General features: G+C 40.1%; 3 protein-coding genes and 1 non-coding gene across 6 annotated transcripts; all 4 read left to right on the top strand.

Moving 5' to 3' along the window:
• The first annotated feature begins 912 nt into the window (after positions 1 to 912).
• Positions 913 to 13,243, top strand: dyrk1ab (dual-specificity tyrosine-(Y)-phosphorylation regulated kinase 1A, b). 3 transcript variants are annotated; one of them, XM_062418860.1, is made up of 12 exons: positions 913 to 1,722; positions 3,866 to 3,935; positions 5,601 to 5,797; positions 6,121 to 6,213; positions 6,356 to 6,544; positions 6,769 to 6,916; positions 7,019 to 7,305; positions 7,434 to 7,580; positions 8,142 to 8,282; positions 8,422 to 8,725; positions 8,999 to 9,123; positions 9,606 to 13,243. In XM_062418860.1, the coding sequence occupies exons 2-12, from the start codon at positions 3,926 to 3,928 to the stop codon at positions 10,191 to 10,193; spliced, it is 2,229 nt and encodes a 742-aa protein (XP_062274844.1). In that variant the 5' UTR covers positions 913 to 1,722; positions 3,866 to 3,925; the 3' UTR covers positions 10,194 to 13,243. The 3 variants fall into 3 exon arrangements, with proteins under 3 accessions (XP_062274844.1, XP_062274845.1, XP_062274847.1); XM_062418861.1 differs by lacking the exon at positions 3,866 to 3,935; XM_062418863.1 differs by lacking the exons at positions 913 to 1,722; positions 3,866 to 3,935 and adding an exon at positions 1,972 to 2,087.
• A 255-nt stretch (positions 13,244 to 13,498) lies between these two features.
• trnap-cgg (transfer RNA proline (anticodon CGG)) lies at positions 13,499 to 13,570 on the top strand. Its single transcript has one exon. It is a non-coding gene; the product is annotated as a tRNA-Pro (tRNA).
• Positions 13,571 to 14,532: 962 nt separating this feature from the next.
• On the top strand, positions 14,533 to 18,335 carry thap12b (THAP domain containing 12b). Its single transcript, XM_062419114.1, has 5 exons — positions 14,533 to 14,831; positions 15,583 to 15,703; positions 15,807 to 15,914; positions 16,009 to 16,045; positions 16,167 to 18,335. The coding sequence occupies exons 1-5, from the start codon at positions 14,743 to 14,745 to the stop codon at positions 18,071 to 18,073; spliced, it is 2,262 nt and encodes a 753-aa protein (XP_062275098.1). The 5' UTR covers positions 14,533 to 14,742; the 3' UTR covers positions 18,074 to 18,335.
• Positions 18,336 to 19,493: 1,158 nt separating this feature from the next.
• map6b (microtubule-associated protein 6b) lies at positions 19,494 to 25,610 on the top strand. The gene is made up of 3 exons (XM_062419115.1): positions 19,494 to 20,203; positions 22,748 to 22,961; positions 25,401 to 25,610. The coding sequence occupies exons 1-3, from the start codon at positions 19,494 to 19,496 to the stop codon at positions 25,608 to 25,610; spliced, it is 1,134 nt and encodes a 377-aa protein (XP_062275099.1).
• The last annotated feature ends 792 nt before the right edge of the window (positions 25,611 to 26,402 follow it).

The following is a 26,402-nucleotide window of genomic DNA, read 5'->3' as shown; positions in this document are numbered from 1 at the left end:
AAGCACAAATCCATTGTAACCATTTGTTTAAGCTGTGCATCAAGACACAGACATGTAGCCTACACACAGACATTTTATTGGAGAATGGTAGTCTAGTCTAAAAAAAAGAAGAAGCAAAAGATGAAGTATTGTAAAAGTGCCAAAATGAATGCACTTTAAGAACTCATCACTCGAACAAATGTACTTAAAATAATTAAGGAAAGTTCTGTAAAAGTCTTTGCAATATTTATTCATTTTGTGAATTTGAGGTTTTTCAAATTTTTTTCATCAAGTTGAAAAATTATAATCTGACTCAAGTATTTGTAGACTCAATTACTTTTTAATTTGAGAAGAAAGCTTTTATATCATCCTGTTGGCAAACAAGATTTACAGAAAGTATATGGAATAGTTATAGCACACAGTAATGTGTTATTATCATTATTGTTATTATTAGTGCTGTGTGGCAGGCTATATTATTTTCATTATTAATATTATTATTTATTGTCTCTTTCTGGACAAAATTATCTGGTGGGTGTGTATTTGGGGGCTAATGACCTCGGTAATCCTAAAATGTATAGCTCTTCAAATTATTTTGGTACGGTCATTCTTCAAAATCCAGGGCAAGACCATAAAAACACAGTGAGGACAACATGATGTAGACTGCCATACTACATAAATAATGACCGCATATCACATGAGCAAAGTTACCCTCATAATTGATTAGGGTGGTTTCAAATTAGAAATATAAACATAGTATAACGGTATATATTAAGCAACAGGTCAAACACTGTTAAAAAAGAGACAGACAGGGACAACACTGGAGTTATGTGTGTCCTGTCACTCTGGCCAGTTAGATTTTATTCGTCATTGGTACATCCGGGCACTTTATTTTTTTTGATTGACAGTTGCCATGGCAACAAGCTAGAGCATCGCCATTTTGTCAGGAGGGTTTTTTTCCCCAGCTCAGTCTTTTCAAATGTTCTCCCTTCCCGCCGGAATAATGCTGTCAGTGGATGTACATTTGACGTTTTTGGATAACGAAATGCTTCTAGCGGATCGGATTATGAAGATCAAGGGGCCGACGTTTTAACATAGCTGAAATAATTAGGCAGCGCCGCACTAACTGAGTTGTCCGTGTCTCTGGTCCATCGGGCCGGTTCACTGCGCAGGTTTGGACCGCGCGCCATTTTGTGAAAATTGACACAAAAATTCCTAACCAAAATTATCAGAGGACACGGTTTCTGTTTCGCGTTTGAAACACTCCGAATTGAACCGCACTGTCGCGTTTGTCGAGGTGGCCGACGCTGTTTTTTCGCAAAGGCGGTGTTAAAATCGGAATTTGGCACACATTCAGCGGTGGCCACAGTCGTTAGCTTGAGGCTAGCCAGGGCAGCTAGCTAACGTTAGCTGCGTTCATTTTGTCAACTAAGGTTAGCTAGTAAGTTATGCGTGCTAGTTAACGTTAGCATGTTGCTAGTCATCAGCTGATATAGAAAAGGCTAGTCAAAAGTTGCTTCGATTACCAATGTTGTCTATTAAAGCTGGGGATATGAAAGGCGTATTAAATCTGGCTGGCGAGTTATTTTAGAGTTTGCCGGTCAGGAGGAAAGAGGAGAGAGGGGGGGATCGGATTTAACGTTAACATTACTCGCTAACCGTGCAGGGAGGGGAGAAATCTCAAGCTGGATAAGTTTCCTCATCATACAGGTTATTGGACTTTAAATGAAGATCGTGCCATCAGAGGTGAGTGACTATATATTTTTTCTCTTTGACATCAAGCCGTCATCGGCTCCTAAAAATAAAAAAATGCATGTTAACGTTACATTTTTTTTATTGCAGATGTGTGAGTGTGTGTGTGTGTGTGTGTGTGTGTGTGTATATAAATGTAACACGAATGGTTCACAATGATGGACGCGACAGTGAAGTTGAGGACGGTGGTGGTAGCTTATGGTATGGCGGCGGCTAGCTAACATTTTGTGGCGGTGCCGACTACTACCCGCTTTTGAAGCCAACGGTACAATATTTGCTTCCAGTCAGTAGGTCAAACCGGACTCATTTTAATGTCGAATGGGAGCAGCTTTTCCGGCTGGCTGTGGTGGACTAAGAAGGTGCAGCGGATTGGATTGTGTGTGTGTGTGTTGGGGGGCTTTGGAGACGGGAGAGAGAGAGAGTCATGCTGGCACCGTGTTAACATTACAGCTAACTGCGATATTAGACACTGTCATTGTACGGATTGAAGCAAATGTTGCCGTGTTAGCTTAACAACCCCCAGCGTTTTGATTCACTGTCAATTCAATGTCTGATTTTATTAATTTAATATTACATGTGCACAGGTCGGGTTTTTTTGGGTGGGGGGGGGGGGGGGGAGTTAAGACGGCACCCAGAGCTCACCTATTAGCTAACCTGGCTAACGCCTGTTAGCTAATTCGGCTAACCTGGCTAATGGTTAACGCTGACTTGTTGACGAACCAGCTAATGGGCCCCACACACAACCCGTTGGCTTGACCACAGCGTCACTAGCTAACGCTGGATTGGTGAGAGATATGCCTTGCTTGTCCCGCAGTTTTTTCAGGGTAACGTTATAACGACGACAACGTTATAGCTAGTTAAGACTGCTAGCGGTGTAGCCATGAATACGTTTTGTCATTTTTTATATATATAAATATATATATATATATATATATATATATTAACGAGGAGGTACACACACACACACACATATATATATACACACACACACATACACGGACCGTATGTAGCAAAGAGAGGACGCAAATTAACACTGAATATGCTTTCTAAATCCCAACCATGACGAGATACACCCCATCATCTGTAAGTATAGAGAGCCACTCGGCCACCACCGTCTTTTATCCACGAAGGTTAGGTTTTTTTATTTGGTTCCCCCCCCTTCTTTCTTTCTTTCTTTTTTTTTGGATGGGTTACATTTGATTCAGCTTTGAAACGGATATAATGAGTTGGGCGTGAGAAGAGATGACACATAGAGGGGCTTTATTACAAGAGGTCTTTTAGCCAACACTTATGATATGATACAGCTACTAATAGCAAGCTAGCTGTCTTTATATTTAGACCTAAAATAGGGCCCGTTTATGCCGTGATGATGAGTAGAGCCAGGAAAGGAACTGTTCATGTGTCAGTACTGAAAATGAAGAATAATCAAAAGGTTTGGGAGAGAGAGTTAAGAGCTACAAGTGTGCTTGTTAAAAAACAAAAATTAAAAAAGAGGCCTTTTGTGGTCAATGAAAAGCTTGAATTTTATCCCAGTAGGGTTAGTGATATTTAAAAAGTCAGCTATTATGTATTATGACTCTTAAAATGGGCTCAAACCAAACTTTCTTTTAGCTGTTTGTGAATTTGCATAAGCTTGTACAGTCATTTCTCTCTTAGGTCAATTGGCCTCTGACTGGCCATTACCTATTTACCTATAAAAAGTCCCTAAATCCACTACAATATAAAAAAGTTGATTGTCTGTGGACATGGTGAGAAGGAGATCCAGTGCTGTGAAGTCCACAATATCAATCCTGATTTGTTTAGTTAATTTTTGGAGGTAGTTTGTGCCTATTTTGTTTTTAATAGTTTCAAACAAGAGCTTCAGGCCTTCAGTTATTTTGAAAGTTTAATTGCCTGTGCTTTAACTACTTTTGACTGTTGCTCTACAAGAGGCTCACCTTTTTATATTTGGATTTTAGCTTTATATACATAAATCCTGAATATGTTATGATATATTTATTTACCCCCCCAAAAGCATACAAAGTTTTTGGAGTGTCATCTGTCCCTTCCTTTCAACTCAAAAGTTTTACCACTATGAAGTTAAATAAATCCCCACCAAAGATGCACAATGATAATGATCTGTTTTTATTCTTTGTAGTGGGTTGTGGTTTGCTGCTGGACTCTCCTCCCAGGATGATATGAAATTTTACAGGAGACGATGCATCCAGGTTAGCTGCTATAATATATTAAGCCTTAACCCTCTGGTGGGAAGTGGTGAACCTAAGATCTCCTACTCTTTAACTTATTTTTACTGTTTTTTTTAAAATAATTATTTTGCATCCAGACTCACAAATGTAAGGACATTAGTAGGTGGGCAAAAGTAAAACAATCTGTAATTATAATAGAGACACGTCGCACTTAAACGTTTTAATTTGACAGAGCTTAAAGAGGCTGAAATTTGTTTTACATTATTGTCTTCAGGTCACAGCTGAACAAACAGGAAAATAAAAACAAACTAGTCTATTTTACTATATTATGCTATAAAAGGGTTAAAATTATTAGATTTAGACTTATCCAATTCATCTAAATTGTCAGTATATATTTGGGTTAACATAAATGAATTATTATTTAATATTATTACTATAATCATTAAGTGTATATAAGTGCGTGTGTATTTATATATATATATATAATTATATATATATATATATATATATATATATATATATATATATATATATATATATATATATATATAGTTGCATGTACATATAATATACACACAATCTCGGTTTCTTAAAATACAGCCTTTGCCTGGGCTCTATCATTTTACAGTTCCTCTTATTTCTGTCAGTGGATGTGTATTTTCTTCCCTTTTTCCAAAGCTGGGTCAGCTTTCTAACGCTCTCAGATGGAGTGCAGGTTTTTGGGCTGTGCAGCTATTTTGCTGTCAGGCTCTTGTGTTGAAAGCAGCGTCTAAGTGTGCCAAAGTTCAATTTTATTTCTTGTTTATTTCTTGTTTTCTCATTGGAAAATGGGAGCAGCTCTGCCCTGGCAACAAAAGTAGGCTATTTGCATACTGCGTTGTGATTGGTCTGTGCATTGATGGGCTTGCCAAATCACGCTGTATCTCTGTGGTGATAGGCTATGCTAATTAGGTGCTGTTGCTGGGATTCTGAATAGTGGTTACTGTGTAGCACTGGTGAATTGTGTTGTCTGGTGAGAGATGCTGATAGCTGAACATGCTATTTAATAATTTTTTGATTCCTTCTGGCTTAAAATGAAGGATGATTCACTGTACAGTGTGGAGATGCTTTATTTTCACCCCTTTTTACTGTTAAACCTGCTGTTTTGCTCCTTTTTCTTCACAAAGGTTGATATATTACTGCTATATTTTATTTTATGGGTTATTCTTTTGATGCATTTTTGTTGTCTTTTACATGTTATACAAAAATACACTTATGTATTATAACCTGACATTTCTATCAACGTTGCATTTATCCTTGTTATTGTTCTCCTCTTTTTATGATGCTTTTGTCGGTTTTTAAAGTGGGATCTTAATAATTTCAACATAAATGTAAATGTTACAAATACATAATTTGCATTTTGCATATATTTCTGTTCCATAAAGGTAAATTAAGACACTTTAGGTTGTAGAAAATCCTCCCTGGTTAGATTTAGCAGCAAATAATGCTTATATATATGAATTGTGCATAATATATAGCAAGCATATTTTCCTGTTTTGTTTTTTAGGCCATAATCTCATGTGTGGAAGAGAGGATGCAACAATTCTACATTAAGATTATCACCCTTTTTGCATCTTTCTGGGTTTTGTTATATGTCATGTTGAGTTAAGTTAATATGCAACTCATGGCAGTGTTAATTTCTTCCAGGAGGAGAGACTTCAGCATGCAAACCTTCGTCCGTCCGGCTTGCGCCCTCTTTTTCTTTACACACTGCTGGTCTTCAGATGGCTGCTCCAATGCCCCATACGCACCAGCAGTACAGTGACCGCCACCAGCCAAGCACTGACCAATCTGTTACGGTCTTACCGTACAGCGACCAGACACCACAGCTCACTGCCAATCAGGTACACTAACAGGGTTACTACCTACACATGCTGCTCTTGGATTGGACTTTTTTTCTTAAGTCTTAAAGTGTGGTATTACAAGGATTGCAATACTTGTGTGATATTAAAGTCTACTTCCCTTTTTTGCTGCTGTCACCAGGCAGAGTAGCTTCTTGTCAAATGTTTTTTTTTTCTTTTCAGTCTAGCCATTTTAATATTGTGCAAAATCTATTGTATTAAATTTAACGAACAGCCTCTGAGATTTAGCAAGAGCCCTGTTACTTACCATAGTACTGTGCATATTGTTTATGAAATGTTGTGATTTCCCCTTTTTGATACTTCAGAGGCACATGCCCCAGTGCTTTCGTGACCCAACTTCAGCTCCCCTGAGGAAGCTCTCCATTGACCTTATCAAAACATACAAACACATCAATGAGGTTAGTTTTGTTTTTACTTTAAATTCATCCATCTGTATAATCAGTTTGTTATATTGTAAATATTTTGAAAACTTTGCAAAATTAAGAGTAACATAAAACATCTTCCTGTGTGATCATGTGGACTGTTTTTGTTCATTTTTAGGTGTATTATGCAAAAAAGAAGCGACGGCACCAACAGGGTCAGGGTGAAGACTCCAGTCACAAAAAAGAGAGGAAAGTCTTTAATGATGGCTATGACGATGATAACTATGACTACATCGTCAAGAATGGGGAGAAGTGGATGGACCGCTATGAGATTGATTCCTTGATAGGAAAAGGATCCTTTGGACAGGTGCTTACCTATAAATTACATATACACACATTCTTGGTTGAGTATATATGATGGAGAAAATAGCTATGAAGTTGGAGTTGGAGAAAATAGCTATGAAGTTGGAGTATTTTGATTTCTAATGCTGCCAACTTAAGGTTTTCATATTTAGTCAGTAGGTGTTAATGTTCATTGTAATAACAGCTGTTTGAGTTTAACAATTTTATGTTTTTTGTCGGCATCTTAAGGTCGTCAAAGCATATGACCGGGCAGAGCAGGAATGGGTTGCCATTAAGATCATCAAGAACAAGAAAGCTTTCCTCAATCAAGCCCAGATTGAAGTGCGCCTCCTAGAGCTCATGAACAAACATGATACCGAGATGAAATACTACATCGGTAATTCACTCTTGCAATCTGCCTCAAATGTGACTAGACATAAAATACATTTGGAGTGTTTTCCTTTATTTGACTAACACTAATCATTCCTTTCTTTTACAGTTCACCTAAAGCGTCACTTCATGTTCCGAAACCACCTCTGCCTCGTGTTTGAGATGCTTTCATATAATCTGTATGACTTGCTCCGAAATACCAACTTCCGCGGCGTTTCACTCAACCTCACCCGGAAGTTCGCCCAGCAGCTATGCACGGCGCTGCTCTTCCTGGCCACACCTGAGCTCAGCATCATCCACTGTGACCTGAAGCCTGAGAACATCCTCCTCTGTAACCCCAAGAGGAGTGCCATCAAAATAGTGGACTTTGGCAGCTCATGCCAACTGGGACAAAGGGTATCTAGCTGCAATTATCCTTATCAGCAACCGTATGAATGTCCCTAATAGTGTGTGATGGTTCGTGTGTTGATTCTGAACAATGGTATAATGAGGAGAATCTAAATGGCTATGCTCTCTTTTTGTAGATATATCAATATATCCAGAGTCGCTTCTATCGTTCCCCAGAGGTGCTGCTGGGAATGCCGTATGATCTGGCCATCGACATGTGGTCCTTGGGTTGCATCTTGGTAGAGATGCACACTGGAGAACCTCTCTTCAGCGGAGCCAATGAGGTATAAGGACACAAAAATACTGAACCTAAATCTTCACTAATATTTGTTCTGTGTTGTTTTTTTGTAATATAATTGAGTAATTGTTTCATTTCAACAATTATGTTTGAACCCACATTAAAAAAAATCTGAATTGTATGTTCGTGTGCATGTTCACATTCATCTCAATAAGAAAGTATTTCCATACTTTTGACTGGTACTGGTGAAAATTACCTTTTATAGTGGACAAACATCCAAAGGTGCCCTGCATGTCTAGTCTACAAAATGTTAGGTAGACCACAGAGTCTGGCAAGTGGACTTCACAGACCTGAAACATATCACACATCACGCATTTGTCAAATATGTTGTTGTAACTGTGGTCACCTTCCTGAGCTTGAATATTTTGACTGTTATAAGTCATGACATTTGATGACATTTAACTTCACCTGTAATGGATATAAAACTGTTTTTATGTTTGTTGACTTTTAAATTGCAGAAATACAATATTAATGCCATTTAAAAGTTTTGCCTGACGGTTTCCTCTGTTAGCATGTGAAGTAACTGTATTGATAACAACTTCCCCAGGTGGACCAGATGAACAAAATAGTTGAGGTTCTTGGTATCCCGCCTAATCACATAATGGACCTAGCCCCAAAAGCCAGGAAGTTCTTTGAGAAGCTTTCGGATGGTACATGGAGTGTTAAGAAGACCAAAGATGGCAAAAGGGTGAGCTCATGTCTTTGCAGATCTTCTGAAGTCCTTTTTGTGTTGTAATTATTATTTTAGAAAAGATAGTTAATATTAGGATATACATAAGTCACTGGTGTGTTAATCTCTTAATCTTTGTCTACTTTGCCATAAATAGTATAAACCTCCAGCCTCGCGGAAGCTCCACTCCATCCTGGGTGTGGAGACAGGGGGTCCAGGTGGCCGACGGGCGGGAGAGTCTGGCCATGCTGTTGCTGACTACTTGAAGTTCAAGGACCTGATACTCCGGATGCTGGACTATGACCCTAAGAGCCGCATCCAGCCCTACTATGCCCTGCAGCACAGCTTCTTCAAGAAGACTGCGGATGAGGGGACCAATACAAGTAGCAGCGTGTCTACAAGCCCCGCATTGGAGCAGTCCCAGTCTTCAGGAACCACCTCCAGCACCTCCTCTAGTTCAGGTATCTGCCACTTCAAATCTCTAACAGACAAATCACTTCACTCCAGTTAGAATATCGAGTATTGATCGAGTGCATTTGTAAAACTTGTAATGTGAGCTGTAGCAAATTTTAAAAGTAAGATGAACCTTTAAACTAATTATTCATGTGTACTTCACTGTTGAACTTCAAACAGCACTAATATTTGCTTTAGTCAACGATTGCTTATTCTATTTTAACATTTGATGATATGTTGTGAAGGCTGCATTTTCTGTGACACTTGTTTTTACCCCTCAGGAGGGTCATCTGGGACAAGTACCAGTGGCAGAGCAAGATCAGACCCTACCCATCACCACTTGCATAGTGGAGGACACTTTGGCACAGCCATGCCTGCCATTGATGGTGACAGCCTCTGCCCACAGGTTAGAAGTCACTCACAAATAATGTCGAGTCATTAATGTAGTTTTCATTTAAAGTTTCAAGTGTTTTATTCCTCTTTCTCCTTAACATTGGTACATTTTTATTAATTTAGTTATTACTCAGATGCCACAATAGTAGATGTATGATATTTGGTTTTATTGGAACTTTTTGAATATATTTCCAATCGGCCCATATATATCTATTTTTTAAAAAAGTGTAGCCAATTTTAATTTGCTCTTGATTGTTGTTTACCGTCTGTCTAATATAAGACAGCAGCAAATTCTAAAACTGTTGTCTTAAAATCAATATCAATTTCAATCATAATTTTAATCTCTGTTTCTTAATATCAGTAAAAATGTAAATAAAGTGCCATTAAGATGTTACATGAATAAGAAAAGACTCTTTATAACGTCTGCTAGGCCGTATCTGGAGGAATGATTATTTTTCAAACAGGTGACTCTTGTTATTTGCTTGACATTAACAGGCAAGACAGCCTTACCCACCCCCGCTGGTGTGGGGAGGTGGCGTCGGACCAGAATCAGTCGCCGGAGAGACCCACCCAGTCCAGGAGACCACCTTCCATGTTCCCCCTCAGCACCCTAAGGCCCTGCATCCCCACTCACATACTCATCACCACCATGGGCAGATGATGGCTACGCGGCCACGCCCACGCCACTACACCTCCCCGACACACAGCTCCTCGACACAGGACTCCATGGAGGTGGTTCATGGCCATCTGTCTATGACCTCCCTGTCTTCCTCTGCCTCCTCTTCCTCTACATCGTCCTCTTCCACTGGGAACCATGGCAACCAGGCCTACCAGCTCCGCCATTTGCCCGCCGGAGCCCTTGACTTTGGTCAGAATGGTGGGCTGAGCATGGGGCTAGGTGCCTTCTCGAACCCACGGCAGGAGACTGGCATGGCAGCGCACCCTGCATTCTCCATGGGCACGAACACAGGGCCTGCCCACTACCTAGCGGAAGGCCACCTGGGCATGAGGCAGGGCATGGACCGGGAGGAGTCTCCAATGACTGGAGTGTGTGTGCAGCAGAGTTCAATGGCCAGCTCGTGACTGCACTGACATTTGGCTGTGTGTTCCCCCTGTGCGTCATTTTTAAGGTGGTGTTTTTTACTACAAGGTGTGTTGAGAACAAAAGCTGCTCACGTCAGAAGGGAGATATCACTGAACCGCTACTACAGAGAAAAACCTTTGTTAAAAAGTATATATGTAATTTTCATCAGTTTTTCTTTTGCAATCATTAGGCACAAAATAATACTGCAGAGTAACCATAGTGAGATTGAGACATCCATCTTACCATTTCACCAGTTTCATGTAACCACCAAGTAATCACCATATGGTATTATGTGGCAAAATCTTCTAAGGAGCATTTCAGAGCAAAGTTTGAAGCTGTTTTGCAGGTAGCTGTTGGTGATGAAATGCTTGGCGTCCTCTTTTCGTGGACTGCCTGACATTACTGTTCAACTGGTTCTTAATTATTTTGCCCTTTTTAAGTGAAATTTCACGTAAAAGCTGCTTGTAAATCCTGTAGCTTGACAATGAGGGGAAGTGTTTGCAGTGATATTTCTTGTTGTTGGTCGGTATTGTGTAACTCTTGTCAAAGGGGAGCACATAGCAGTGGAGTCCCTATAGCGTGTGCTGGCCGGGTGGAGAGGAGACCCCGCAGGTTGATACTTGACACCAACCGGGTCGAAGGAGAGGGAAGCACCACCCCTCAGGCCTAGAGGCCCCGTAGTCCTGCGAGCTGCAACCGGGCCCGGCACAGACGAGAGCAGCGATGGGCACGGGAGACGAAAGGATCCAGCCCAGCGAAAGGAAGACAGTCAGTGGCTGGTTCTCAATAACCCTTTGGCCTTATGACTCATGGACTTGGAATGGGATGGAGCTGGACATTATCATTTGAATTAAGATGGCTTTTCTCTATTTTTCTCTCTAGACAGCCCTTAATTCTTTAAGGAAATTAAAACAATTTAGAAAAGGTAAATAAGAATGGTAATTTGAGGCCTTTCTCGACAAAGATTTCTTCTTCAGCAGGGCCCCACATAACAGGGTCTTATTGTACACAACAACCTCCTAAACATTACTTCCTTGAAAATCTTATTCACTGGTTAAGGATTTTGCAGTGGAAAGAACTATTCCAGAGTCTACCCTTTTATGTTTTTGTTATTTTTCCCTTTTGCATGTAGTTCCTCATCAGAACCACCTGCACAAGTCTCTCCATCCAAAACATGGAAACTGAAGAAAAAAAAAATGAGTTAAGTGACTGCCTTTTTTCTCCTCAAATTATGCTGTGAATTTTACAAGAATTTATTTTCCCTTTGGATATGTTTTTATACCAAAGCAGTTGTTTTATAGCATATAGGTGTCTGTAACCAATAATGTAGCAGTTCACCACTTTGACGCAAAGTTTATCAAGATCTTATTTTAACGTCAATACAAACAGCTGCAATATATTACTTTAGCAAAACTGGAGACCGTTGTTGAGACCGTTGGCTATTGTGTATTCTGGCCAGATTTGTTTGCAACGTTTTACCAAAACTGTTTCCATATTAATTGGTAGATTATTTTGGGAGTCTTTTCAAACTTTGGTATGTTAGAGAATTTGGTAGTTACTCTGCAGGCTCCGGAGTAGCAAGATAGAAGCTGATGGTTAAAAAAAAAAAAGGAGACTAATGCGTTCTATTTCTGTGTTTTGTCGTTTTTCTTTTGCCCCCATCATACTATTTCAAAGGGTTTTGCTGCCTTTCATACATCATTTGGTCAACTTGGCTAGTTTCTGCTGTGAAGCAAGACTATGTCATTTTCTTGGCATGGTAAGGATAATTGTGGCAAATCAGTTTGTGTTGAATGGTATTGTTCTGATTTGGTAGGGCAGATCCCCATGATTGTTGTCCTATTCAAAGGGAAAGGGTGTCCGTCAGCCCACAATCACATGCTTTGACTAGGCAGACATGCATGTCCTCAAAACATTAGTCAAAAACCAGATTTTCTTTTTTTTGATATCAGGGATTTTGAAGTGCTTTCTTTCTTCTGTTGCTCATTTTACCAGTTTTTGAAATTAGAGAGAAAACCTGCTCACAGCCACCATTCAAATTAAAGGGCAGGGCCACAGGTCATGCTGTTGTCATTTTAAAGGAGAAACCATCATAAGAAATCATGCTTGGTATTTCCACAAACACAAATGTAAAGCTACCTATATTGAGATTGGGGTTTTATCTGGATGTCAAGGTTAATTGCAAATTTGCAATCATTTTTCATACCCCGCAGAATTTGAGACATTTAGAAATTGCCAGTGGTTTTATTACTGGCACTCATACTGGTACTAAACATTCCAAAAATAAAGACTGAAAAAGAAAAAAAAATTGACTGCAGTGACTCGTAAGTGTGCGCCTATTTCAGATCATGCTGATTGACCTCTTATTTAGAGCAGTTGTCATGAAATGCAGCCCCTTTTTAATAGTTGAAATAGAATTTATGTATATATTTATATTTTTTTAATAAAGGAAGTATAGAACTCACTACCTTGCTCCTGCTGGTATGTTGATTATGTTTGTCAATTTGGTGACCATTCAGTGGGCAGGAACTCCTGTTTTCTTAGTGGCAAAACCTTGCCTTTTGGCAAAGGTACTTGACTACATCAGGACAACACTATGAGGTAGGGTTTGAATCAAACAGGGAAAGCTAGATCTTCAAACCTTAATAATTTTCACAGGGTATATTGTAAGTGCATGTACATCACAAACCTTACTTTTTGGTTATATGAGAAGCACATGGTTGAAAAAAAGGTTCCATCTTTCATAAGCCTGTTCAGTTTGTGGGTTATACACAAACACGTATACTTGTTGACATATCTGAACACCCAACAGAAGTTGAAATCCTCTTATTTAATTTGGATTTATCCTTTTCATTTTTTGATTTCACATTTTTTCACTTTTTTTGTACATGCAACATGCACTATAGAATTGAACAGCATGGGGGAAAGGATAAGTCCATGTATCCACAGATTGTAAGATCTAGTCAAGACTTTGCTGTGTTTATGACAATGCCCTTTGTATTATATTAAGACAGTCTTATGTATGATATATAAAAAGAAGTTAATTGAATTGCTCTGTGTGTCTTTATTGTTCTCCGCCAACTCCATTTACATTAGCTACTGTCAAAGAAATGTTCACTATTCACCCCCAGTAACATGATCATACGTAATCTACAAAGATGCGTCATCACGCAGTGCTTCTCCCTCTACCTGACGTGTATGTTAAATGAATGTATAAAACAGTAAAGATAGAGTAGAGATAAAAACACAAGTCTTCATTGTTATGATATTTTATAAAACAAAAGGACGCGTTCTTCAATGCCCTGGCTCGTTGGTCTAGGGGTATGATTCTCGCTTCGGGTGCGAGAGGTCCCGGGTTCAAATCCCGGACGAGCCCTGTTTTTCTCTCGGAGTAAAAACAAATCAAAATTGTTAAAGAAGAGTGACTATGACTCATACATTGGCTACGTGAATACAAAATAAATGAATATAATCTCAACATCTGGCCAAAAAACAACCCTTGTCAGTTGTAACACATTTTATATTTTGCTTCAGTGGTGTTTTTTTTTGGTGCGGTTTTCTGCTGATGACTGTGTTTGTGGTATTATTAAAGAGCGTAGACTCATATTATGAAGCTCAAGCTGTCCCGTCCAAATCCACGTAAAAAAGCCAGGGCTCGTCCGGGATTTGAACCCGGGACCTCTCGCACCCTAAGCGAGAATCATACCCCTAGACCAACGAGCCAGATGTATAGAAGAATCCCAAAGCGGTATTTTGTAACATGGCCTATTTCATTGACGTTGTTTTATCGGTTTATTTAATGACAGCTACGGGGAAAAACTAACGGTATTTGTTAGCTAGTTAGTAGTTATAACAATCACCGGGAGGCATCAGTAGGATATACTACTAGTGATCGATGGCTAATGAGTTTATGCTCCACAATAACGATCCTTTATCAATACCTAGAGTCAGCTAATGTTTGTCGTTTTGTCTCTGTAACATCTGAAACAGGTCATCACACAGCATCTACTGTACATCACCTAGTTTAGGACGTAAAGAGAGAATCAATCTGAACGCCCTGCCCTCGTAGCTAGCTCGGTTAGCTCCTGTTTTGTGCTGAATCAGTCGGAGGGGGCAGCAGTAAGCCTGGAAGAGCCACTGCTGACACATGGGCAAAGAAGAAGAACAAAGGGAAAGGATGCTATCTTTTAATTGGTCGACGGGTTGTTCTGTGAAGCGCGGGCGTCCAATAGCGAAGGAGCACAGTTCGGCTCTGACCAATCAGAGCGTGTCGTGGGCGGGATGGCGTCCTGCAAACCGATCTATTCTTCACTCTGACCGTTTTGAATGTACGGTGAAACCTCCGCGCTGTGTTTAATAGTTGCCTTTTGGAAACGCCTATCAGACACTGTTGTGGCAATATAAGTTTGTCTGTTAGTGTGTGTATTTACTCAAATCCACGCTAGCCTTTAAATCAAAGCGATAAAAGTCACCATCCATCTAACAGGGAAACTGAAGTTAGCAGATGGTCCTAGTTAGCTGAGTTAAGCTAACTGGCTAGCCCGAAGCATGCCGAATTTTTGCGCGGCCCCAAACTGTACACGGAAGAGCACACAGTCGGATTTGGCATTTTTTCGGTTTCCACGGGACCCTGAGAGGTAAGGCATCATATCTGTCCGTTAACATAGTTATTTATCCGATCAGCTATGTGTGGTTTCTTAGTTAGGAGTTGCACGAAAGTCATTTAAGTTGGTTACTAACGAGCACATAACTTCATATAAACCCCAGTGATGTATTTTCAGATGGATTTCTAATATAAGTAGATATTTACCAACGCCAAATGAACATAGTAGTAAGAAAAGTATGTGGTTTGTTTGTGAATTTCTTTTTAACTCCAGTGTTTACGTTGCTGGCTGTGAACCAAGTCACGATCAAAGTCTCTGTTTTTAAACTTTGTGGCAGGGATGAATTAGTTTATATACTTGGTAGGCAATACAGATCCTTTATTAACTTAGGTCTAGATATTTGGCATCAATTACTTGGATGTAATGTTGTCACTGCATATTTCTCAGTGACACACACTGCAGCTTTGAAGAACTACTGCCAGTTCTATATTTGATCATGTAACATACAGCAATCTATTTGTCCTTTGATTTAATAGTTCATCTTTTAAATTTTACTGAGCTGTGGTCAGAGTTGTCTTCACAATGTGACATTTGTGACATCCTTTGTTATACAGTGTGACAGTTGTAGTATACAGTACCTGTCATGTTTAGGTATGTGTTAATTTTCCAGTATGAACATATCAAACACTCAGTAGATGGTCAGAAATAGTATACATTGATGAAGCTACTTTTTCAATGTAACCCTGAAATGTCAACCAAATTTGTTGTGTGTGGGTTTTTTCAGATGCCGAATTTGGGTAGAGAACTGCCGCAGGGCAGATCTAGAGGCGAAAACATCGGACCAGTTAAACAAGCACTACCGATTATGTGCGAAACACTTCGACCCAGCGATGGTGTGCAAAACGGTGAGTATGTGACATGGTTGTAGCCTGCAACCTGGTAGAATGTTTTCATTCTTGTCCAAAATATGTTAGTCACTTACTAAAAAGTTAATTTGTTGCTTTCCAGAGCCCCTATAGGACTGTACTGAAGGATACAGCTATTCCCACCATATTTGATCTGACAAGCCACCTAAAAAATCCTCATACCAGACATCGCAAGCGGATTAAAGAACTTGTAAGAAAAATAAATATCAGCTCTTAGCTCACCTTTCTTTCAAATGCACCTCTTTAGTTTTCTGACTAAACGATGCCTGATTCTTTCATTTTAGACTGAAGAAGATTTGAAAAAGATCAAGGAAAGGAGATGTAAGTGAATTGGAAATCATTAATATACAATTTTTAAAAAGCATCTTAATTTTATTCGGCACCAATCACCTACAAATGATCACTGTCATTTTCTTCTCTCTCGCTCTCTCTCTCCCCCCAGTGGCATCCTCTATTGACCAGCTTGCTTCTAAAAAAGAACCAACAGCTGAGGATAGCAGTAACACCAATGAAGATGAACCTCAACTGTCCACAGAGGAGAAGGAGTTTCGTGATTACTTGAGGTCCTTGTTTGAGGTTGTGGTCACGTTAGGAAAACAGAGCATCCCCTTAGCGGCGGACCAAGCATCTGAAGCTGAATACAAGTCCAACAACTTCCAGGCCCTTCTAGATTACCGCATGAACGCTGGAGACGAAGCTCTGAGGAAGCAGTTCGAGGCAACAGCTGTGAACACAGAATACCTCTCTGCAACACAGCAGGGCCAGCTGCTGGATGTGTGCGAGAACACAGTGAGAGAGGAGATGCTGATGGAGGTGAGAGAGAGTCGCTTCTTCTCTCTAGTCACAGGCGACCTTGTTGAATTTGCCAAAGAGAAACATCTGCCTGTCTTTCTACGCTTTGTGAATCAACAAAATGTCCTTCGAGAGGAATTTTTGGACTTTGTGCCATTTGATGGTGACGAGTCTGCGCTGGTAGAGAGGCTAGAGGCCCAGTTGACTGACCGTTGGGGGCTCAGCATGGAGGACTGTCGGGGTCAGGCACACAAGGCCACTGGGTCCTCCACCACCAAGATGAAAGCTGTGGCAGTATTACTGATGGAAAAGTATCCCTTGTTATTGCATATGTCTTGCTCCCATACAGCACTGAACATCCACCTTGCCAAAAATCTACCTTTTCCTAACGTCCAGATCATCATGGAGACTCTGAGGAGGATCGGTGCGTTCTTTAGAAACCCGTTCACTCAGGATGAGCTAGAGAAAGCTATCTTTACTCACTACCAGAAAAATGAAGAGAAAGGAGCTACACAGAAACAAGCCTGTGGCCCAGGTTGGACTGAGCAACACAATGTCTTTGATGTGCTGCTAGATATGTTGCCACCCCTTGTGTTGTGCATGGACAGCATTCGAGGCAATGATGTTGGAAAGTTTGCTGATGTTGTCACAGGAGATGCATATTCCATTATGGAAACACTGGCTGACTTTGAGATCGTCGTCACCATCGTCATCTTAAAAAATGTCCTCACGTTCACCAGAGCCTTCGGCAGGAACCTCCAAGGGGAGACACTCGATGTGTTTTGTGCTGCCAACAGTCTAACTGCTGTCCTGCATTCACTGAACGAGGTCAATGACAACATTGATGTCTACCATGAATTCTGGTACGAGGAGGCTGTGAGTGTGGCAACAATAATGGAGATTCCTGTGAGGGTCCCGAGGCTGTTTCTTCGGAAACAGCGTGCAGCCGATGTAGGAGAAATCCAGGCAGAGGCGTATTTTAAGGAGTATGTTACAATCCCCGTTATCCATGGCATCATGCAAGAGGTGGAGGACATGTTCTCCGAAACCAACGTGAAAGCCCTTAAGTGCCTGTCACTGGTACCAGCTATCATGGGCCAAATGAAGTTTAACACCACTGAGGAGAACTATGCAGACGTTTATCGTAACGACCTCCCCAACCCAGACACGCTTCCCGCGGAACTTCACTGCTGGAGGATCAAATGGAAGCACCGGGGCAAAGAGGTGCGTTTGCCCACCACCATCCACGAGACGCTGCAGCTTCCAGATGTCAAGTTCTTTCCCAACGTGAACGCCTTCCTCAAGGTGCTCTCCACCTTGCCGGTGCTGAAATTAGAGGACAACAAAAGTGACGTAGCCAGTGAACGACTGCAAGCCTATCTTGACAGCATGCCTGCAAAGCAGTGGAACAGAAGCCTTGCCATGCTTAACATAAACACTCATGTCAAACATGACTTGGACGTCATGGTAGACAAATATTGCAGACTGTACCCAGAGGACGATCCTGAAGCTGAGGCAGAGTCTGAGGAGGTGGCCGAGGAAGATGTGGCAAAATGAAAAGCTTGTGCAGTAATGAAACTGATTGCAGCAGATCAGTAATCAGATTACTATCAGCCTCTAATGTGTGTCTGGTGTATATACATCTGCATCTTTGTACTAATAGTTTAAATGTGAATATGTAATTAAATTACATTAGTGTTCAGTCCTTTTAAGTTTCCAAGAAAAAGTGATGATGTATATAAATGCTTCAGCCTGATTTTACATTGTATAAAAATGTTAAAATAAATGATTAATAACTCATGTTGACTCAGTAAATGATGACACCTCAAAAATGTGCATAATATGAAAGGCGATGTATTTTTATAACATGCTCATTAAATGTGTTGGGTTTCTTTATTTGTCACATTTTTTTTAAAAATGTTCTGTTCCCTTTGCTGTTGATCTGCAAGTGTTTCTTATTTTAAGCTACTGTGAGGCAGGAAGAGCACAAGAGGGAGCAGTTACACCAACATTCACATCAGCATCATCCCTGAATTAATGCTCAACAAGGAGGTCAATCTTTACACATCTTGAGCAACATGTTTTGAGCTCTTTTGACAGAATAGCTGGGACTTAACTAGAGGAAAATACAACTGATTTGTAATAATGTTACATATTTTACATCAGCTTTGACGGTATTTTTAAAGTGTGGTTTAATATGATCTTTTGTGTCTAACTCAAACACAAGATCTTTTCTTTTTTTTTTACCCCTCTTTGCAGTGGTGTGCCTGCTTGATTTTTCAATCTGATGAATTGCAGTCAAGCCCCACCCTGAAAACATTTTAAAAGCCAAAAACACGAGCAACAAATATAAAAGCACTAAAGTAAATATTTAATGAACACTTATGTGTACTTGGGCAGTGTTTGGTGCATTTTAAAAGTAAAAACCTTTTTCTTTTTTTTTTAACGCATTTTCAGCAGCACCATCGGCCATTTCCTCCAAATGGAACAAAAGGCGACTGTTCCATCCACTGTGGATGAAGTTGGCATTTTCTAGGCCTGGCAGCTCAGGGGTTAAACGTGTCTCCTCCTCTCTGCTGGCCAGACTGACGAGCTCAGGTGACAGTTCACCGTGCAGACTCGCAGTGCAGACTCTGGGCCAAATCTCGTAGCATCACACCAATGTGGGTGGGGTCGCTTTGATGCGCAACCAGACAGCAATGTGCGCTCCACAGCAAACCAACAAAAGTCAATTTAAACTTCAGTAAGAACAAGCAGCCTGCAGGAGGAGAAGAGGGTAGGAGTGTGGGCTCTCTCTATCTCTCAGGTATACTGATAGAGAATCACATAAAGCTAGATGGAAGAATAACCCTGACTGGACAAAAACTGAAAAGGGGTGAAGTCTTCGAGTCGTGAGTAGGGCTTTTATTTACACATTCTCACCTGATTTTGTTTTTTTTTCTCCTGTGTATCTCTTACACTACACATCTCTATCATCATGGCATGGCCGTGCATAACGCGTGCTTGCTGCATCAACCGATTTTGGACCGAGCTGGACAAAGCGGACATCGCAGTGCCTTTGGTTTTCACCAAATACTCGGATGTGGCCGACGTGCAGCATATACCCCATCACCCGCAGCCCAGACAGAAGAGGGCCGGTGCCATTGCCATAGAAACCCAGCCTCATCCCGGCGAGCAGGAGGCTGAGAAGGCACCGCCCGCAACGGGTGGTGCAGCGGGCAAAGATGGCTCTTCTGCGTCCGTCATGCGCCAAGACTTCAAGGCGTGGAAAGTGCGCCCCGAGCCTAGCTGCAAGCCCAGGAATGAGTACCAACCCTCGGTGGGCCCGTTCAACACCAAAACTCAGTATCAGAAGGATTACAAGCCCTGGCCTATACCGAAGAAACACGACCACCCCTGGATCCCCAAACCCAGCGCAAAGCAGGATCACGGGGCTGTTGAGGCCGAGACCGGCGTGGAGAAAAGCGAGATCGAGGAGAAAATGCAAGAGAAAGAGGTCAAAGCAGAGCCGAAAGAGTCTGTGAAGAAAGCCCCAAAGAGGGAAAAGTCAGCGGAGAGGAAAACGGATGAGAAGACGGAGGCACAGATATCTGCAGATGTGAGCGCCGAGGAGAGGAAAGGCAGAGCAGCTGCAGACGCTGTCAACAGACAGATAAAGGAGGTTATGTCGACTTCTAGCAGCTACAGGTAAGAAGATGCCTGAGAGAAAGACATGAGCATACAGCATGCTATAGTAAAATATTCTGTCTATTAAAATAAATGCGTCAGTGCTGTTTATTCCCCCTGTTACACAACACTCCTAATATGCCACACTGCTCTGTCCAGTAATAAAACATCATTAACTTGGAGTTTTTCCCGGTTGTCATTATGGGATGTTTGGTATTGCGTGGTCTCTTGTTACAATCTCCAGTGATTTCCAAAGCAAACTCATACTGCCACACATAAAGGTTGCATTATTGATTTTTCTCCCTACTTTATCCTCCCTGAGAGTACTACCAAATCAATGATGTAGCCCATGAATGAGTGAGGCCCGTAAAAGGCTCTGAATGTAATCATGAGATTTAACATGGTTTCTTTACACAGGCTTCCTCCTAATTGAATTGGAGAGGCATCATGCATGCAAGTTAAATGAGATTTCGGTGGCTTCATTCTGAACCCACTGAAGTAATGAATATACCGTCATGCAGGTTGCAACAGTGAAGAGAAACTTTTTCCAAATACCAAATAACAACTAGCATAATGTGACACATTTTAAAGCTGAGTTATAATGTGCTTTAAAAGCAGTGCAACATAACTTAATCTGAATCGTGAACAAATACAATGTCAGATTAATGGGAACGCAGACTTATAAAAATAAGCAACGACAACATAGAGATGACATGAATCTCTTGAAAGTTCATCAGTTGCTGAGAGGCCAGATGTCCCCTATCTTTGACCTAAAATCTAAAATCTGCAAGATAAAAACAGGCTTTCCTGTAACATCCAGCAGCTAAAATTGAAATTGACTGAACACTTTCTTAATCACTAAATAGAAACAACCTTCGATTTCAACAAAGAACAAAAACATGTAATTCAGTACAGTCCACCAGTTTATCAGTTATGAAACAGAGGAGCAGTAATGTTATCGGTCTATACAAATATTAATCTCTTAATATCTTGCTGCAGTTGTTATATGATGGATTGGTTAATATCCTGAAGTGGAGCGCTGAATGCACTCTTGATAGTCTCCCAATACAGTTACAATTTTGCATACTTCTTATCATCTATGATAGTCTGTATTTAAAAGTCCAAGAGCCCCGAATTTAGCTTTCACACAGTCAAGCTCCTGTTAATGCACTTAATCCTCGTCCTCATGGATGAGGATAAAGTTCAGTGGTTCACACTAGAGCTCAGAAAGTAAATCTACAGAACAAATTTTGACATCAATGCTAAAAATAAGAGTTAACCATGGAAGATAAATTAATAGGTGAATATGATCCTGTGATATAAATAAAGTATACAGCAATAAATTGTCAGCAGAGCTCTGCATGGCCTTGTGCTGTGCGGTGGCTTGTTGAGTGAAACAAGTAGACAATATAAAAGCTTGGACAAGTCCCAAATTAATAATATATGACCAATCCAATTTAGGATCAGCATGTTTCCAAGATGGTGAAGTTGTGTTTTTACCACGCTCCACCTCTAATTTCCGATTTACATACATGTTATTTGGCTGATTTGAAAATTTCGTGGCCACATTGTGGGAGAAGTTTTAAAAAATGCATCCTAATAAAAATGCTTTTGTTTCGATAGTTCACTCACTAAGTGCTGCATTATCACACCCAAAAGCTAAGGCTCAAATCTAGCTTTTTTTTCTCAAATGATTAATGCCTTTCATGACGTCAACTTAAAATGTAGGGAACACATTTTTTAGTTTAGTTTTATTACCTTAAAATGTAAGTTTTACATTAAAATTGAAATCATTATATATTTTACCCACTCTGCACATATTATTTCATTTATCAGTTCAGATAAAACTTGTAGGTTCACAAATGCACCGTCATCCATCGTAATGTACCAGCTCTGTTTTTTTCTAATCAGCATGATTCAGATATTTTAGGGTTTACTGTTTTTGGCTTTGTCACTTAAATGGCAAAGCACAGGAAGTGGGCAAAAACTATGAAATATAATCTATAATCTTAAGAGTGGCACGAGGAGCCATTTATAAACAACTTAAGTTAGTTTATTCATAATTTTGCCAAAATGATATTCCATATAACATTACTACACAGATTTGTTTTTAACTATGATTTATGTGTGATGCCAGCAGCATCATTACCTACAGCTACATTTTACTGAAAACCTAACGTCACAGATGTCAAGAAAGTGACAGTTAAATGACAGCCAAAAGTATATGGGAATAAATCAGGTAACAAACTGGAATTACTGCAATTAAAATGAGTAAATTCAGTGTATTTCTCACTACTATAAAAGAAATGAGCATAAACCAAGTTGCCCATCCAGGACATTAAAGCTTAAAGCTTTATTTTTTTACCACAATATAGTATGGAATGTATAGATTGTGCTTCAACAAAAAATAACCAGATAGTAAACCAAACCAGCATTTAATTTAATATTACAACTTAAATGACACAAGGTAGTGTATATAAATTAAATGTTTAGCTGTCACCTAAAAAATAATGCTGCCTTTTGAAAGACACTAAACCTTTATGTCTGCTTTTCTGTTACTCATAGGACCGAGTTCAAGGCATACAAGGACGTGAAGCCAGTGAAGGCCATCAAAGCTCAATCTCAGTTTAAACCCCCAGAAGAGGAGACCAGTCGGGAGACCAGCTACAGTGCCACATACAAGGGGGAGCAGGTGAAGGCTCACCCCACTGACAACAAGCTGACGGACCGCAGGAGGGTACGCAGCTTGTACAGTGAGCCAAGCAAGGAGGCCACCAAGGTGAGCCACTGTAACTACTGATGTAAGGGCAATACTTTGAAATACTTCTACCACCATTTACTTTCTGAGTTATGTTTCTTTTATGTACTGAATGACAAACAGTAAAGTGAGGTGTAAAATGTGTTAAATGCCCTCTAGGACTAGTACTTGGTTGTTACCAGCCTGTCAATTTCATTTTGTTGTAAACTTGTTACTGATAAACTCACCAGAAGTGCATTTTTCCCCTAATGAACCCAAGAATGGTCCTCAGACTTATTATACACAAACTACAACAGTTTCATACTTCATTTAAGGATTTTAAAATGATAAAATAAGCACTTCTGCCATTCTGCAGATAAATCAATCAGTTAAGATATTTGTTAAGCAGCCAATCTGTGTACATTTTCACTTAACAAAAGATGACAATGCATCAGTTTGAAATCTTTCAGTCAATCCCATCTCAAGTAAGCCTTTATTTTAAGATATTTTTTGACACTGATTGGTATCTGTGTGCATGTTAGCAACAGATGAATGTGTCTATAGTGGTGTGTTCATATGGCCACTCCCTCTCTCATTCTTGTAGGACCTCTCAGAGACTGAGAGCAGCTCTGTTCTAAGTCTGCTGTAGTCAGGTGTGTTCACTGTTTCTTCTAGAAGGCATGGAGGCTGATCAGACACAAACATGAATACTAAACACACACACACACACACACACACACACACACACACACACACACACACACACACTCACTCACAGTATGCACCAACACGAGCCACAGTCACATTTATCACTCAGCTGCCAGATGCAATCCTGCTAAAAAATTATGAGCCACATCGTCACTGATTGCCCACCTCTCAGCTTGCACCACCCACTACCACCTTTTGTGGAGCTCAATAGTTTCAACAACCGAACATGCACTTTCTGTAGTTATGTGCATGAGGGTGGATTCAATAATGGATGGAAGAAACAATGTAGCTTAAATGCTATCGACATGTTACATAACAATAAAGGCAAAGCAATTTATTGCATCAGTGGAGGCCAACAAGTCAATCATTTGTTCATATTTGATAAGTATGCATTTACACTGATCTTCGCTGTTTTGGGCTCTATTTTGGTGACAGTGTATGGTGCGAAGTACACTTGGCAAAATGGTAGTTCCTCCACATTTTTCAGTGTCTGCACCCAATTGGCTCATCATGAAAGTGACTACATCCTAGTGGCTAGAGAGGGACAGTGACAAACTGTGCCATCAAGCATTGGTAACAGTTGTTTGCAGATGATTTTATCTTTTTGGCTTTTTATATCTGATCCGTGTAGGAGCAGTTTGCAGCTGAGTATGATGCAGCCGTGGTAAATACCTGATTTCATTTAGTTATATTTTTATACATCGGGCAGGTCCATAGCAGTACTAAAAAATAGTAAATACGTTCCCAAGCTTGTGTACTATGATTTTGAGGTGCCAAGGACTTTCCTCTGAGAACTTTTGTGTTGAATTTAATCTGGCCTGTTCACTGCTTTTAAGGATTTTTTATTCGTTAATGACTGCACCCCCTTCCACATTCAAGATCAATTCCACTTTGCACGCTGTGGTTGATAACATTTTTTTTTTTAAATTATTAGCATTTCTGTATGCACCACCTACTGCACTTTGCACCAGAATCCCTTTATTCACAGAAATAGAGCCCTTTGTTTCTACTTTGAGCCTTTTATAAACATGTGTCACCTCTTACACAATAAAAAATTAAGCTGTATTTATTCAGCAAAAGTTGAGCATGCGTGCACTTTATTTTACATCAACACATTTATACTCACTGACACTTGGGAGCTTCATCTGTAGTTTTACTGTTGGAAACTCCACTAGAGCAGAACTAAGTGCCTTGCTCAAGGGTACCTACAGTACAATTGATACTATGTTTTTTGAGGAATGGGGCCTCTTTATTTATTACTCATTCATCTCTGCACGCACATACTCCCAGACGGTTTGGGAGTCAATTTGAATCAATGACCCTCCAGTCATAAGCCTGTTTCTCAAGACTCCATAGGCTATTGCCACCTGCTAATAGCTGAATGTTACCAAAAAATGTCATTCTGTAAAACATAAGACTAACATCATGTACTAATACTGGCCATGTAGTTTGTATGTTGTGCTTTCTTTAGTAGTTGGAAAGCTGCACGAACCACTATTCTTTACAAAAAAGGCACAAATACACCTTTTGTGCTGTTTTTTAAATTTCTTTTACCTTCATTTCACTAACCTTCACATGCAAATATCACCTATGCCACATGGTGTCATTTGCCTGTCATTAATATAAGTAACAGGGTAAAGGAGGTATGTATTGCATGCTAAAAATAGGGCTTTGACATGATTTAGAGTCTGTAAAGTAAGTTTGACATCAGTTTAAGTTTGATTGGCTGTTTTTAAAACTGAATTTAGTGTTTGTACCTCTCTTCTCTTCCAGGTGGAAAAACCAGTGTCTCGCACCAAACCAAAAAAGACACCAACAACAACAACAGGAAAGATGGTGAAAAAATCAAAAGAGAAGCAGATTGCCAGTTCCCAGTCAGCCAAGAAGAAAGCCTCTTTGAGCACCCCAGAACCCAAACCACAGGGAGCTGTCACAAAGAAGAGCAAAGAAATAAGCAATAGACTGGCTGAAGCAAAGCAGTAAAAGTTACATCTCTGCATCGTGTTGTTTGTTTTGCAAAATCAAAGGCTACTTGACAAAAAAGGCAAATCTCTTCCCTTTGGTTTATTTCCCTTACCTGTTGTTTTTGCCGTATTGTCATTTACTGTTCACTTTTGGATGGGCACTAATGTTGAGCTTTTAGACTAATGCAAATAATTTCACTGTAAACTGAGTGTGTGTGTGTGTGTGTGTGTGTGTGTGTGTGTGTGTGTGTGTGTGTGTGTGTGTGTGTGTGTGTGTGTGTGTGTGTGTGTGTGTGTGTGTGTGTGTGTGTGTGTGTGTGCAAGAACGTATGGGATCCCTTGTATTTTGGTGCACAGAACCGCTTTATATTATTGAGCACATCATTTGCACATGGTTTATATGAGTTCTTTTTGACATCAAACTATCAAAAAAGAGCCATTGGTACATAGTATGTGTACAAAAGGGCATTTTTACCTTAGTCTGAATAGACGTCTCCTGACAGTTGAGGTTAACATTAAAATGATTGTAGAAAATGTCAAAGGGACGCTTTCTCTCTGAGACTGTATCAAACTTGAGGTTTTGTTAAAATACAAAATCTGTTTTACAGTTGCGTTTCCTAGTTACAGTGCCTCCGCTGTATGGTCCTGGTTTTCATTTCATTGTTCTGGATGATATCTGGTTTCATCAGTTTGGTTGCTAAGAAACCAAATCAAGTGTAACATAATTGCTACAGCCTGCATGCAAAACCCCATTTTTGGTTGAGTAGCAACATTTTAGCAGACTATATGTCACAGTCACATTCTAGCTTGT

The sequence above is a fragment of the Scomber scombrus genome, chromosome 5 (assembly GCF_963691925.1).
Source record: "Scomber scombrus chromosome 5, fScoSco1.1, whole genome shotgun sequence".
Classification (NCBI taxonomy): Eukaryota; Metazoa; Chordata; class Actinopteri; order Scombriformes; family Scombridae; genus Scomber; species Scomber scombrus.
The sequence above is the reverse complement of the archived record's forward strand: the minus strand, read 5'-3'. Positions and strand labels throughout refer to the sequence as shown.

What these genes read in the sequence shown, in the direction of transcription:
- dyrk1ab (XM_062418860.1), top strand. An exon ending in CGAGATGAAATACTACATCG is followed by an intron (nt 6,917 to 7,018) that starts GTAATTCACTCT and finishes TTTCTTTTACAG; the next exon opens with TTCACCTAAAGCGTCACTTC. An exon ending in GTGACAGCCTCTGCCCACAG is followed by an intron (nt 9,124 to 9,605) that starts GTTAGAAGTCAC and finishes TGACATTAACAG; the next exon opens with GCAAGACAGCCTTACCCACC.
- thap12b (XM_062419114.1), top strand. Translation starts at nt 14,743, where the DNA reads ATGCCGAATTTTTGCGCGGCCCCAAACTGTACACGGAAGAGCACACAG. An exon ending in GCAAGCGGATTAAAGAACTT is followed by an intron (nt 15,915 to 16,008) that starts GTAAGAAAAATA and finishes CTTTCATTTTAG; the next exon opens with ACTGAAGAAGATTTGAAAAA. An exon ending in AAAGATCAAGGAAAGGAGAT is followed by an intron (nt 16,046 to 16,166) that starts GTAAGTGAATTG and finishes CTCTCCCCCCAG; the next exon opens with TGGCATCCTCTATTGACCAG.
- map6b (XM_062419115.1), top strand. Translation starts at nt 19,494, where the DNA reads ATGGCATGGCCGTGCATAACGCGTGCTTGCTGCATCAACCGATTTTGG. An exon ending in TCGACTTCTAGCAGCTACAG is followed by an intron (nt 20,204 to 22,747) that starts GTAAGAAGATGC and finishes TGTTACTCATAG; the next exon opens with GACCGAGTTCAAGGCATACA. An exon ending in CAAGCAAGGAGGCCACCAAG is followed by an intron (nt 22,962 to 25,400) that starts GTGAGCCACTGT and finishes CTTCTCTTCCAG; the next exon opens with GTGGAAAAACCAGTGTCTCG.